A 12,758-nucleotide genomic window follows, 5' to 3' on the forward strand; every position below is an offset into this window, starting at 1 on the left:
CCCCCAATGGCATGCAGGATTTGGACACTTCTAAGAAGTTTTAAAAGGAGTTGTAATTACCGCTCAGCACCTAGGACAGCACCCAGTGCAACGCAGTGTACATGAACTCTGGCTTGAGGTTTGGGGTTTGTGTTCTGGATTCGGGAAAGAAAAGAAGAGAAAGTTTTGGGGAAAATTTAAAATCCTCGTAAACACTCTAAAAGTGTATGAAATGCAGAATGGTTTCATGGCTTTGTTTCAAAATGTTTTACACTGGCTGTAGAACCCACTTCATGAAGTAGTTTGAGTTAAAATGATCTAATATTTGTGTTTTAACTTTCAGCTTTGTGTTATTCTTGGAAAATTTCGCACCACTTGTGAATTCCTTGAACCTGGGCATTGCAAACCCACTTCTGTTGGGCCCATCTCCTTTGCACTTTGCTCAGATTAAGACTCAGTTGGCGCTTCAGCAGCTGAATGCCGTTGCCTCACATAGTTCAACACCACCTTATACTTTATTAAATCAGGCTTTCTTGAAAATAGCCATGTCGAGACCCAGGTTTAATCCTCGAGGAAACTTTCCACTTCAGAGGCCACGAGCACCTAACCCTTCTGGGATGAGGCCTCCAGGACCATTTATGAGGCCTGGATCTATGGGTCTTCCAAGATTTTACCCAGCAGGGAGAGCCCGTGGGATACCACACAGATTTGCTGGCCATGAATCTTATCAGAACATGGGACCACAGAGAATGAATGTTCAGGTAACTCAACACCGAACTGATCCAAGATTGACCAAAGAAAAATTGGATTTTCATGAAGCACAACAAAAGAAGGCGAAGCCTCATGGTAGCCGGTGGGATGATGAGCCTCATATGTCTGCATCAGTGGGAGTGAAACAGAGTTCTGTAACGCAGGTTACAGAGCAGAGTCCTAAAGTACAGAGCCGCTATACAAAAGAGAGTGCCTCAAGTATTTTAGCAAGTTTTGGATTATCTAATGAAGACTTAGAAGAACTCAGTCGCTATCCTGATGAACAACTAACTCCTGAAAATATGCCATTAATTTTGAGGGATATAAGAATGCGAAAAGTGGGGCGCCGATTACCTAATTTACCTTCTCAGAGCAGAAATAAAGAAACACTTGGTAGTGAGGCAGTTTCGAGTAATGTGATTGATTATGGGCATGCAAGCAAATATGGCTACACAGAAGATCCACTTGAAGTACGTATTTACGATCCTGAAATTCCAACTGATGAGGTCAAGAATGAATTTCGGTCACAGCCGAGCATTTCTGCATCTGTTCCCGCTCCAAATGTGATATGTAATTCTATGTTTCCTGTTGAAGATGTGTTTCGACAGATGGACTTCCCCAGTGAGTCCTCCAATAATCAGTCCTTTTTCCCAGTTGAGAGTGGAAGCAAGATGTCAGGCTTACACATTTCAGGAGGACAATCAGTCCTTGAACCTGTAAAATCTGTCAGCCAATCCATTAGCCAGCCAGTTAACCAGACAATGAGTCAGTCTCTGATTCCTCCTTCTATGAACCAGCAACCGTTTTCATCGGAATTAATTTCAGCTGTAAGCCAGCAAGATCGGATTCCACGTGAACCTGTCATTAATTCATCTAATGTACATGGATCGGGAGGAAGTAAAAAGAATTACCAGTCAGAGGCTGACATCCCCATTCAGTCTCCCTTTGGGATTGTGAAAGCATCATGGCTACCAAAGTTTTCACATGCTGATGCCCAGAAGATGAAGAGACTTCCAACTCCTTCTATGATGAATGATTATTATGCAGCGTCTCCAAGAATATTTCCACATTTGTGTTCTCTGTGTAACGTAGAATGTAGTCATTTGAAGGTGAGTGTTTTTAAAGATCACTGTATCATGATACTCAGCGCCCAAGTTTCCTCTAAATTCTCATGTATGCTGGTGTTAACTAGTCATTAAGGAAAAGGCAGAAATTTTGATTGCAACATCAACACTTAGTTGTAATCTTAAGTAGCCTGGCCTAAGTACTGAATTGGGTGTTAGGCTTTCTGTATTCCTGTGACTGGGCACACCACATGGGTCTGTCCATTTATTTTGAACTTCTGAGAAGTTATCCCAGAAAATGCAACATAAAATTGATATGACATAAACCGTACTTATAAGACAATGTCACATGAGTTACCTTTATCTAAATAAGAGAATCTGTTAGTATAAAAATAAAAACTTGGAATAAAACGTTTGTACTGCACACTTTTAAGAGACAGTCTATTGTAGCCTTGCATGTATCTATGGGTCTTGGGCTAAAGAGAGTTAATGTTGATTTAAATATCTTCTGATTCTGTCTGAATTAGGATTTTTAGCGTTTCATGAGAAGGAGCTTCCTCAAATAACCTAATCCATAACAAAGTTGAGTCAAGATGAATTATTCGGACCAGCTGTGGGCTCAGAGCGTAGAGTGTAGAATGATAGCACTTTAGAGAGAAGAGTCTTCAAAAAACAAAGAAGCCTTAGGTGTCTTCATGGTTAGTATAGTTAGAATGAAGTGTTTTACAGAGGTGCTGAAGAGTAATGTAGACTATACTGTTTGATAGTAATCATTGGTGGATTTGAGTAGAAATTTCCAAGTATGTTTTATTTACTTACATATGTTTGGAAACCACTGTTTCTTCTATTTACTAATGTGATTTGAAGATGTATATTATTCAATACAAGTGGTCAGGAAGGAATGTACTTCCCATGGGAAAAAGCTTTGATTCAAGGCCATAGCATTGGTTGTATACTTTGAATAGGCTTAAAAGTCTTTCGGTGTTAATTCTCTTGTTTTTTCTCCTTCCAGTGCTGCCCTTTTATTGTCTTTCTATTTCCCACTCACCAGGTTTCAGCCAACAAGAATCTGATACCTAAAACTGATGCTTTTGTCATAAAGGTTAACACCAGCAAAGGAAATCAGCATTCTACCTCATTTTAGCCATATTTGCTGAGTTCTAATAAAATAATAATTGCCTTGCCTTATCACAGGGGATAGCAAAGTCTTGAAAAATCTCAGAATAATTAGCACTTAGTTAAAATCTGTAAGTAGCCCTGGCCTAAGTACTGAATTGAGTGTTAGGCCCCCTGTATTCCATTTATTTTGAACTCCCAGTTAGTCATGATAAATCCAAGAAAAATATCTTAAATGTTTTAATTTTTAATCTGGTGAATAGAAAAGATATACATTTATTCAGTAACTATTTACTGATTACTAGTTTTGTACGTGACTATATTAGGTGCTGGGATGGAAATAAAGAACTATATAAAGTTTACATGTTGTTCTTAGCAGTTTTTACAATCTCACTGAGGAGAAAAATTATACACCTAAAGAATTTTTTAAAAATTGGAGGGTAACAAATGGTTCATAATTGTTTGGTTATGCTGTAGGGGGAGAGATATTTAATATTTCTATTTGATTGCAGGCTTATATCAGTTCAGGCTAGCATTATCAATTTACTGACACTTATTGTGTATTTAGCAGTATGTAATTAGAAAGTATAATATACTTTCTGACATCAGAAGACTTCTGTACTCTAGTTAAATAAGACTGATTGAGTGACTACTGCACTAAGTCTGTCTGGATTAGAGTGGTCTGGGAGGGAAGACTTCATGGAGTAGGTTGAAGATGGGTCTTGAATGATGAGTAGGCTTAGATATACCCAGGGGAGGAGGGATGACATTTCAGATAGGAGCAACAACAGTAAGTTTGAGGGGCCATGAAAAGCTAGCCTGAGGAGTTTAGACTTGAGGTGAGAGGCATTAGGAAGCTAATTAAGGTTCTTGATATGCGAAGTGACACATTAAAAATGTATTTCAGGGAGATAAATCTGACTGACGTGTACAAGATGAATAGAAATGAGAAGAGATAGGGTAGGGCACCTAATTCGAGACTTCCCTAGTTATTCAAGTATAAGTTGGTGAAAGTATGGATTACTATGATAAAAGTAAAAATTAGGAAAAGAAATCATTTAATGATTATTAGAATTCACAGAGATTGATTGCCATTTTAAATGAACAGATACCTTTTAATAGTCAGAACAACACAATGGACCTAACTAATGAATTCTTCACTACTGGATGACAAATGATAGGGATTTGTGAACATGGACTTAGGTAGTACAAACTACCTCTCTTGTTTCTGTGATATATCTTGCTGCCTTGTAAGTGTGCATGTATTTGACATTATAAATATGTAACCAATAAATATAAATTACCAACTGCAAATTTTTTCTTGCTAAGTAATACCTGACAATATGTTCCCCATCTCTGAGTCTTTAAAACTATAGCCTGAAAAAGACAACAAGAAAATGTGAAATTATTTTTTTCTAAACTGGGTTTCAGACAGAGGAGGAGCCGACCTTAGTTTAGAAGTTATGTCTTTTTGACTGTCACAGTTGGTTTAGAAGCCATGTCTTTTTGACTGAAATAATTCAGTTTGAGAAAATACTGACAAAAGATTTTTGAAATAGTTGGTGGATAGAGAGTGAGCTCTGATATGGGTAGGTATTTTCACAGTTTGATTCTGGGCCCACTCAAGTCTACAGTCCTTGCAGCATCTCCTGCTTAGATAATTATCACTTTTTCTCTGGAGAGGAGTACTGTTCTTGGACCCTTGTCTTACTGGAGAGTCTAGAAATTGGGGTTGTGTACATATATTTACTGAGCTTAAAAGTGAGTAATGTCAGTGAGTAAAGCGGGCCTATTAAAAGGGTGTGTGTGTGTGTGTGTGTGTGTGTGTAGAACTGGAGAGAGTATGCCTTAAGTAAGTTAGCTGTCAGCATCACCTGTTGGTTGCTATACCAAATACATGTCTAGTATTAATTACGTCTTCATATTTTTTCAAGAAAAGCTGGAAATCTCTGGATTTTTAAATATCGGCAATTTATTCAAATAAAACACTTTATGGTCTAAATAAATCATGCCCAACTTGATACCTGCCAGTGTGTCTGATGTAAACAATATCCAGTTAATGTCAAAGACATGGGTTTAACAGTACTAAAGACTCTTAACTGCCAGTCTCTTCTAGCTTTCTAAATATTTGTATCACTGAGCAGGATATGCAGACATTTCTTTTTTGCAATCCACAATGAGTTACATGGCTTAATGAAATAATTTAGGGTTTGTCATAACCTGCTGCTGAGCATTGCAAATAGCATGCACTTATTTTCAGATAGTTCTCAACAAGGCAGATTCCAAAATTAGTGTCAACTGTTGTTTTTAACTCTGGATATTTCTAGTTCGTCTTTGGCAATGACAAACTAAAATGTTTTTGAAATGGAAATGAATAACATTTTCCTCCAGGAAAGCGTTAAAATATGGAACTGTTCAGTAAGTTTTCTGCCTTTCCAAATGTTGGAGAAACAATAAAACATTGAGTAATATACACATTGCTTTTAACTAACTGTTTCGTTTGGGGGACTGTATCTTTGAAAACTGTATTGCCTTTAGAAAAAAAAATCAGATGTATCTTCCAGGAGCTTTTTATGGATACGAAATGTAATTTTAGGGCAGCTTTGTGACACATGAAGTTATGTATAAGAAAGCATTTTGTTCATTGTAAAGCTCTATATGTAAGGGATATTATGTCTTTGAAATGATGTTACTTTTCATTATATCCTGAAAATAAATTAGATTTGATCAGCAGCATTTTTTCATATTTTTACTAATCTTATCCTTTGCCAATACATAGTGAGTACCTTGTTTGGAATAGTATTGGCCTAAGAGGTAGGATTTTTTGTTGTTAATGTTGTTAGCTTGAATTTTAGAGTTGTAAGGCATTGAGACTATATTTTAGAGACTATATTTTAGACTATATTTTATAGAATGATACCATTCTATTTATAGAGTTTTTGGTGTTCTCTGTAGTAGTGTTTTATATTTGAGATGAGTTATTTCTGATCCATGCTTTTATTTTCTCCAAGTTTACATGTATATTTGACTTCAAAACGAGTATCCATGGGTATGATTTTAAAAATGTTTTCTATACTAAAATGTTTTAAAATGGCATCAATGAGTTGGTATTAAGTGCTTTTGTTTGGAGGCCTTTTATTTTTGTTTGTGAAAATTTTATTGTAGCCAAATGGTATTTATAACTAGATTTGGTTAATTTTTGATAAAACAAAGTATACTGTGTCATGTTAAAAAGCCTAATTTCATTAGTCAAATAAGGAATGTTCTAATTTGTGCACTTTTCTCCTTTTACAATAGGATTGGATTCAGCATCAAAATACATCTACTCATATTGAGAGCTGCCGACAGTTACGTCAACAGTAAGAACAATTTTTTCCTTTTTTATAAGTAGCAAATTTACAAAATAAATAATGTTTCAGGTATGACTGCTTAATACCTTTAGTGTGGTACTTTGGAGAAAAATATTTTTTTAGAAAGCTACTGTCTATTTGAAATATTAATATACAAATATATTTAATCTTTTTCCCAAAGGAGAGAATTAAATATGGTCCTTTCTTCTGACTCCTTCCTAATTTAATCTCAGTAGGTAACTTTAGTATCATTGGTTCATTCCTCCTGGCTTGCCTTCCCTTGGGATGGTTTTATCTTTTTCAGAGCACATAGTCTACCCTTCTCCTACACTTCTTCCCCCTCATCCCCACCCCTTTCCCAAAAGATAGAAAACTAAAAACCACCCAAACCAAACACTAGTCTTTAATTTCAGGTCTAAACCTCTCCTGGTTTAGAACCTATATTCAGAAAAAACCTTAAGTAGGAGATGAACAAGCTAGATATGGTGCTTCCTCAACATTGGTTCTTCAATTCTTTGACCTTTTCCTTCTTTAAGACAAGGCACCTATGAAGGTGAAAAGTGTGATATTAACAGTATTCTCTAATATCACCTGGAATTACATAAAATTAAATTGTGCTCCTTTTAACATCATTAAATATACTGATATAGTTGTGTGTCAAATTCCTGGTCACTATACTGATGATAATAACATGTTCTTGAGCAAATGGATTTGTGGCAGCTGTTTTGGTTTTTTGTTGTTGTTCTTTATGAAAATATCAACAAACTTTTTTGAGATTATTCAGGACTCTTCTAGTCATATGTGATAAACCTAACTCAGACTAGTTTTTTAAAGTAAGGAAATTTATTAGCTTATTTAACTGGGAAGCTTAAGGAGTGTTTCTGTTTTCAGGAACAGCTGAATTAGATGCTCAAACAAAAATCAGAGTGTCAGAAATATTTTCGTTTCTTGGCTGTTCTCTTCTGCTTTAGCCTCATGAGAAAGGCACACTTTTCTCCACAAAGCAAAGTGACCCCTTTAGTTCCAGACTTAAGTGATCTGTATAGCTAGCAATTCCAGGAGTTAAAAAATAAATAAAAACACTTCTTTCCTCATAAATTCTGCAGAAGTCCTTGGTTTGACTCTTTTGGTTCACTGTGGGTTAGTTGTCCATCTCTAAACCAGTTATAATGGTTGCAGGAATAGGGTACTGTACCTCGGTTGGTGTCAAGTGTTGAGTGTGATATAAGCCCTACCTTAATTGTATAGACTGATTAGAGTTGCTTACCTGTATAGATGTGTGCACACAAACATTGGTTATCATGCGGAGATAATTTGTTACTTAAATTGGATAGGCCTTACTGCCACTGTAAGTGGAAAATCTCTCCTAAGCCACAAATTTTCCCACAGCTACCCAATGGGATGTCTCATTTTTATGAAGGTAAGGGATTTAGGTGGGAGTTAGTTGCTGTAGGTAGGCATTAATGCTAGTAAGAGGATTCTAGCTACATGCACTGCCATTAATTTACTACATCAAATGGCATTTATGCCTATTTAAAGACTTTTGTGTAGATAAGCCTTTTTTTTTTTTAATGCACACAGGACCCTGATTTTTTTTTTATATATTTATTTTTGTTTTTTATTTTTGGCTGCGTTGGGTCTTTGTTGCGTGTGGGCTTTCTCTAGTTGTGGCGAGCGGGGCTGCTCTTCGTGGAGGTGTGTGGGCTTCTCCTTGTGCTGGCTTCTTTTGCTGCGGAGCACGGGCTCTACGCATGTGGGCTTCAGTAGTTGTGGCACGAGGACTCAGTAGTTGTGGCTCATGGGCTCTAGAGCGCAGGCTCAGTAGTTGTGGCCCATGGGCTCTAGAGCACAGGCTCAGTAGTTGTGGCACACGGGCTTAGTTGCTCCGCGGCATGTGGGTTCTTCCCGGACCATGACTCGAACCCCTGTCTCCTGCATTAGCAGGCGGATTCTTAACCACTGTGCCACCGGAGAAGTCTCCAGGATGCTGATTTTAAAGCATGTGCTTTCCATGCCTGCTACTTCATTGCTTGTTTTACATTTTTATGTTTTTCAGGTTATGTGCTCTTGAATAGTTTCTTTATGGCTTTCCATTGCAAAAAAAATTCAACAAATATGTTAGATTTGATTAGGTGCTTTGGATTTTTCCATGGCAAAATATATGCTACTTCATTCTTTTTTTTTTTTTTTTAAGCTGCGTTGTGTTTCTAAACCTTAATCTGTTTAGTCATTCCTCTGCTGATGTACATTTAGGTTCTTATTCCTTTTCTTAAGGCTGATTATCTCTTCTCTCTCTCTGTCTTGGATCTTTCTGGATTATGACATAAGAGTAGTTGGTTAACTTGAGAAAAGATAACAGTGCATTAAAGTTTTAGTATTAAAAATAAATAATAAGAGCTGTATGCTTATTGTGTGCTGGGCGTTCTTCTAAGTGCTTTACACAGTGTCTTTAATCTTCAAAGCAACCCTATGAGATATATGTATAATGATTATTTGTGATTTTACCAGTGGGGAAACTGAGAGGCAACTTCCCTACTATAACACAGCAAATAATTGGCACAACTAGTCTGTCTAACTCATGGATCTTTGCTCCTTTTTTTCCTCTCAACATTTTATTTTGAAAAGTTTCTAAGCCACAAAAAAGTTGAAGGGATAATAAACATTCATATAGTCTTTGTCTTTATTAACCAATTATTAACATTTGACATATCTATTATATCTTTATATGCACATTTTTAATATTATAGTTTTTGAAAACTACTTGAAAATAAATTACAGATATTATGACACTTTACTCCTTAATTCAACATCTGTCTCTTAAGAATAAGGAAATTTTTCTGCAATGGTTATGTGTTATAACCACAGTATAACACAGTGATTAACAAGGATTTCATAATGCCTTCCAGTACATAGGCCAAGTTCAAATTTTGCCATTTGTTTCCAAAATGCCTTTATAACTATCTTTGCCTACCCCACCCCTACACTTTTTTTTTTAGCATTAAATTTTTTTTATTGGAGTATAGTTGCTTTACAATATTGTGTTAGTTTCTACTGTACAGCAAAGTAAATCAGCTGTATATATACACATATCCCCTCTTTTTTGGATTTCCTTCTCATTTAGGTCACCACAGAGCATTGAGTAGAGTTCCCTGTGCTGTACAGTAGGTTCTCACTAGTTATCTATTCTATACATGGTATCAATAGTGTATGTATGTCAATCCCAATATCCTTTTGAGGAGGATATTTTCACAATGGTTGACTTCTGAAATGTCCACAAAAGTTGTCTTGTAGAATATTCCACATTCTGCACCTTTCTGGTTTTTTTTCCTCTTCATTAAATTCAGGTTGAACAGTTTTGTCACAAAAACTTTATAGGTGATATGTATACTTACTGCATCACATTGGGATACAGATGATGTTGTTTACTTAGGTCCTTGTTCTTAGCCATTATGTTTATATTGCTTATGTATCATGCTTCTGAAACACATTTAAAAAAACTAGTACCAAATGTAAAATAGATAGCTAGTAGGAAGCAGCCTCATAGCACAGGGAGATCAGCTCGGTGCTTTGTGACCATCTAGAGGGGTGGGATAGTAGGACGGAGGGAGACGCAAGAGGGAAGAGATATGAGGATATATGTATATGTATAACTGATGCACTTAGTTATAAAGCAGAAACTAACACACTGTTGTAAAGCAATTACACTCCAATAAAGATGTTAAAAAAAAAAAAAAAAACTAGTTAGGCAATATACAGGCAGTCCAAACTCTATTTGCAGAATAGTATGTATGCTTTATCTTTCTGCTCTGGGCAGCAGAGACAAGAATATGTATTCTAGCAGTTAACCTAGTTCTGAAACATCATTTCACATCTGAAACTCTTGAACTGGAAAGCTCTGGAAATTTAATAACTTCTGTGTGTCGACAACCAGCTATATTTCCAGCATTGTACATAAGAAAGCTAAGGCTTACTCATAGTAAGTAACTGGCTTTCAGATACATGGCCATTAAGTGGCAGTACCTACACTTACACCCAGCTGTGTTTGATTCCAAAGGTCTTGCTTTAGTTTTTTTTTTTTTCTTTTGGCCACACCACATGGCTTGTGGGATCTCAGTTTCCCCACCAGGGATTGAACCCAGGCCCCAGCAGTGAAAGTGCCAAATCTTAACCACGAGACCACCAGGGAACTCCCAAAGGTCTTGCTTTTAAACACAGTAACATGAGACCGGAAATGTATCTTCTTAGATGGTACAGAGTAACAAAAGTTTTTAAAAATGTAGTAGTAGATGAAACAAAATTGTTCATGTTTTAACAATTGTTGATGCTGGGTGATAGATACATTGGATTCAAGTTAAGTTTTTTTGCCTTCATAGTTTGTCACATTATAGTTATAAGATGCATCATGTCTGCTCTTAAAGCAGGAAGAAGTGGGCAGAAGCTTTCTCAGAAGTCTGCCAGTGGTTTAGTACCTGTGGCTGTCTCATTGGTTTGAACCTATCACTGGCTATCTTCTAAGGAGGCTGGGAAAGCAAATATTTAGCTTTTTTAGCCTTTGTTGTGGAGGCAGGCATGGGAAAAGAGAGTTGAGAATTGCTTTTGAGTTAACCTGCTAACAATGTCTGAGACAAATATCAACAAATAAAAACCACTTTACTTTTAGGAAGGTTTTGACTTCACTTTATTTTCCTGCCAGGTGACTTGTTGAGTCTGCTGCCTTCATTTCCTTACCTGGCTCTCCTCTTGGTTACTGAAATTGTATTTTTGAACATCAGTGATTCAGTAATTTAATTTAATCACCATTTCCAGTTAACTTTTTAGAGTCCAGAACATCTAGAAAAGATGAGGATAAAGATGTCTTTTTTTAAGGCTTCTATGATGTTGCTGTTCCTCCTCCTTTTTCTTTCTGTAATTAACCCTTAATCTCTTTCATTGGTGTATCTTTGTCTGCTTTACTCTTAAGTGTTAGTGTGCGTAAGATTCTGTCCTCGGCCCTCTTTTTTCCCCGCAAACTCTATTCTCTGTTTATCTCACTCATTCTTAGTAGTATAGCTGATGCCTGATTTCTAAATATCCCAGCCCTCATCTTTTTCTCTAATCCAGATATTTCCAGTTGTTCTGAAAACATTCCTATGTTCCCTTCACTTCAGAAATGTTTATTGTTCCCCGTTGCCTTTTACTTATGTGCAGCCTCCTTAACCCGATTTCAAGGACGTTCATAGTTTGTCTCTGAGCTGCCTTTCCAGGTTTTCCCCCTCATAATTGCTTTTCGTCACTTACATGCTGCAGCCATACCGGTTCCTGGAATAGAACACATGTTTTGCCTCCAGTGCTTCTTTTATGTATCACCACTGTATGAAACCTAACCTGATCCATGCCTATTAACAAGACCTTTCGCCACATGGCTTGTGGGATCTTAGTTCCCCTGAAAAGCAACCTTTTTCTTTGAATTCTCCCCTGAATCCTCCCACTAGATCCTCTCTTGAGGAGCAATTGGTACAGTGTAAGGGGCACTATTCATGTCTTATTCTGTAGAGTGGTGTCCCCTGGGGTTCTGCAAAGTGGGTGAACTGTCTTTAACCCCTACCTAAGCTTGTGTTTTATACCTCTTCTATATCTCTCAACACTTTTATGTGTACTGCTTGTTTTACCTCAATAAACGTCGAGGCCTTTGAAGTATAGGGAATGTGTTTCTTTTCCCTGAATTGCCTAATAAATCACTGTGTTAACTTTGGTTTTTTATCTTTTTTAAATCTTTTTAAAAATACTTTTTAAATTTTTAAAAATTTTTAAAAATTTTTTTGTTTTTAAAAATTTTTTAATTTTTATTTATTTATTTATTTATTTGCTGTGGCACATGGCTTGTGGTATCTTAGTTCCCCAGCGAGGGACTGAACCCGTGCCCTTAGCAGTGAAGCACGGAGTCCTAACCACTGGTCCGCCAGGGAATTCCCTTAACTTTGGTTTTGAACAGTCCTCTTGATACATTGCAGGGAAAGATTGAGCCTTATAATCTTATTTTAACTGTTCATTAATATTGTTTATTCTCAAAATAGGTATCCTGATTGGAATCCTGAGATCCTCCCATCAAGAAGGTAGTTATTTTTTTTAATAGTGGTATTATTGAAATTTGATTTTCTTTTAAAAGTAAACAAGTACTTTTTTTTTTTTTAAGGTACTGTTTTGAATAGAGTCCTGTTTTGACCATTTTTACTTTTAAACAATAGGCAAATGCAACCATCTCAATGAATCTTTCTTTAATTACCCCAGTTTTAAGTGTGATAGCTCCCATCTGTGAACTTCTTTTTTTTTTTTTTTTTAAGTCTGTTCTGAAAATACTTTATACTTTTATTATTATTTTATGTTTGTGGGATCTTAGATTTGAAGGCTGGGAATGGGGTTCCCGGTTCAATGTGTAGGTATAGAAGTACAACAGTCAAAGAAATATTTGTGAATGGCATAATGTTTCAGGAAAAATTGTTGAAAAACATTTGTTTATGTA

At 36.3% G+C, this 12,758-nt stretch overlaps 1 protein-coding gene across 4 annotated transcripts in view; it reads left to right on the plus strand.

Moving 5' to 3' along the window:
- The first annotated feature begins 324 nt into the window (after nt 1-324).
- ZNF638 (zinc finger protein 638) overlaps nt 325-12,758 on the plus strand; it is a 76,827-nt gene continuing 64,393 nt past the window's right edge. For 2 of the 4 annotated variants that reach the window (XM_061210566.1, XM_061210567.1), the window contains exons 1-3: nt 459-1,838; nt 6,207-6,268; nt 12,313-12,351. In XM_061210566.1, the coding sequence (XP_061066549.1) occupies nt 525-1,838; nt 6,207-6,268; nt 12,313-12,351 (1,415 nt within the window). In that variant the 5' untranslated portion in view covers nt 459-524. Of the gene's footprint in view, nt 1,839-6,206; nt 6,269-12,312; nt 12,352-12,758 lie in introns of all 4 variants that reach the window. The other 2 variants (XM_061210568.1, XM_061210565.1) reach the window with 2 other exon arrangements.

Source organism: Eubalaena glacialis, chromosome 14 (genome assembly GCF_028564815.1).
Source record: "Eubalaena glacialis isolate mEubGla1 chromosome 14, mEubGla1.1.hap2.+ XY, whole genome shotgun sequence".
Taxonomy (NCBI): domain Eukaryota; kingdom Metazoa; phylum Chordata; class Mammalia; order Artiodactyla; family Balaenidae; genus Eubalaena; species Eubalaena glacialis.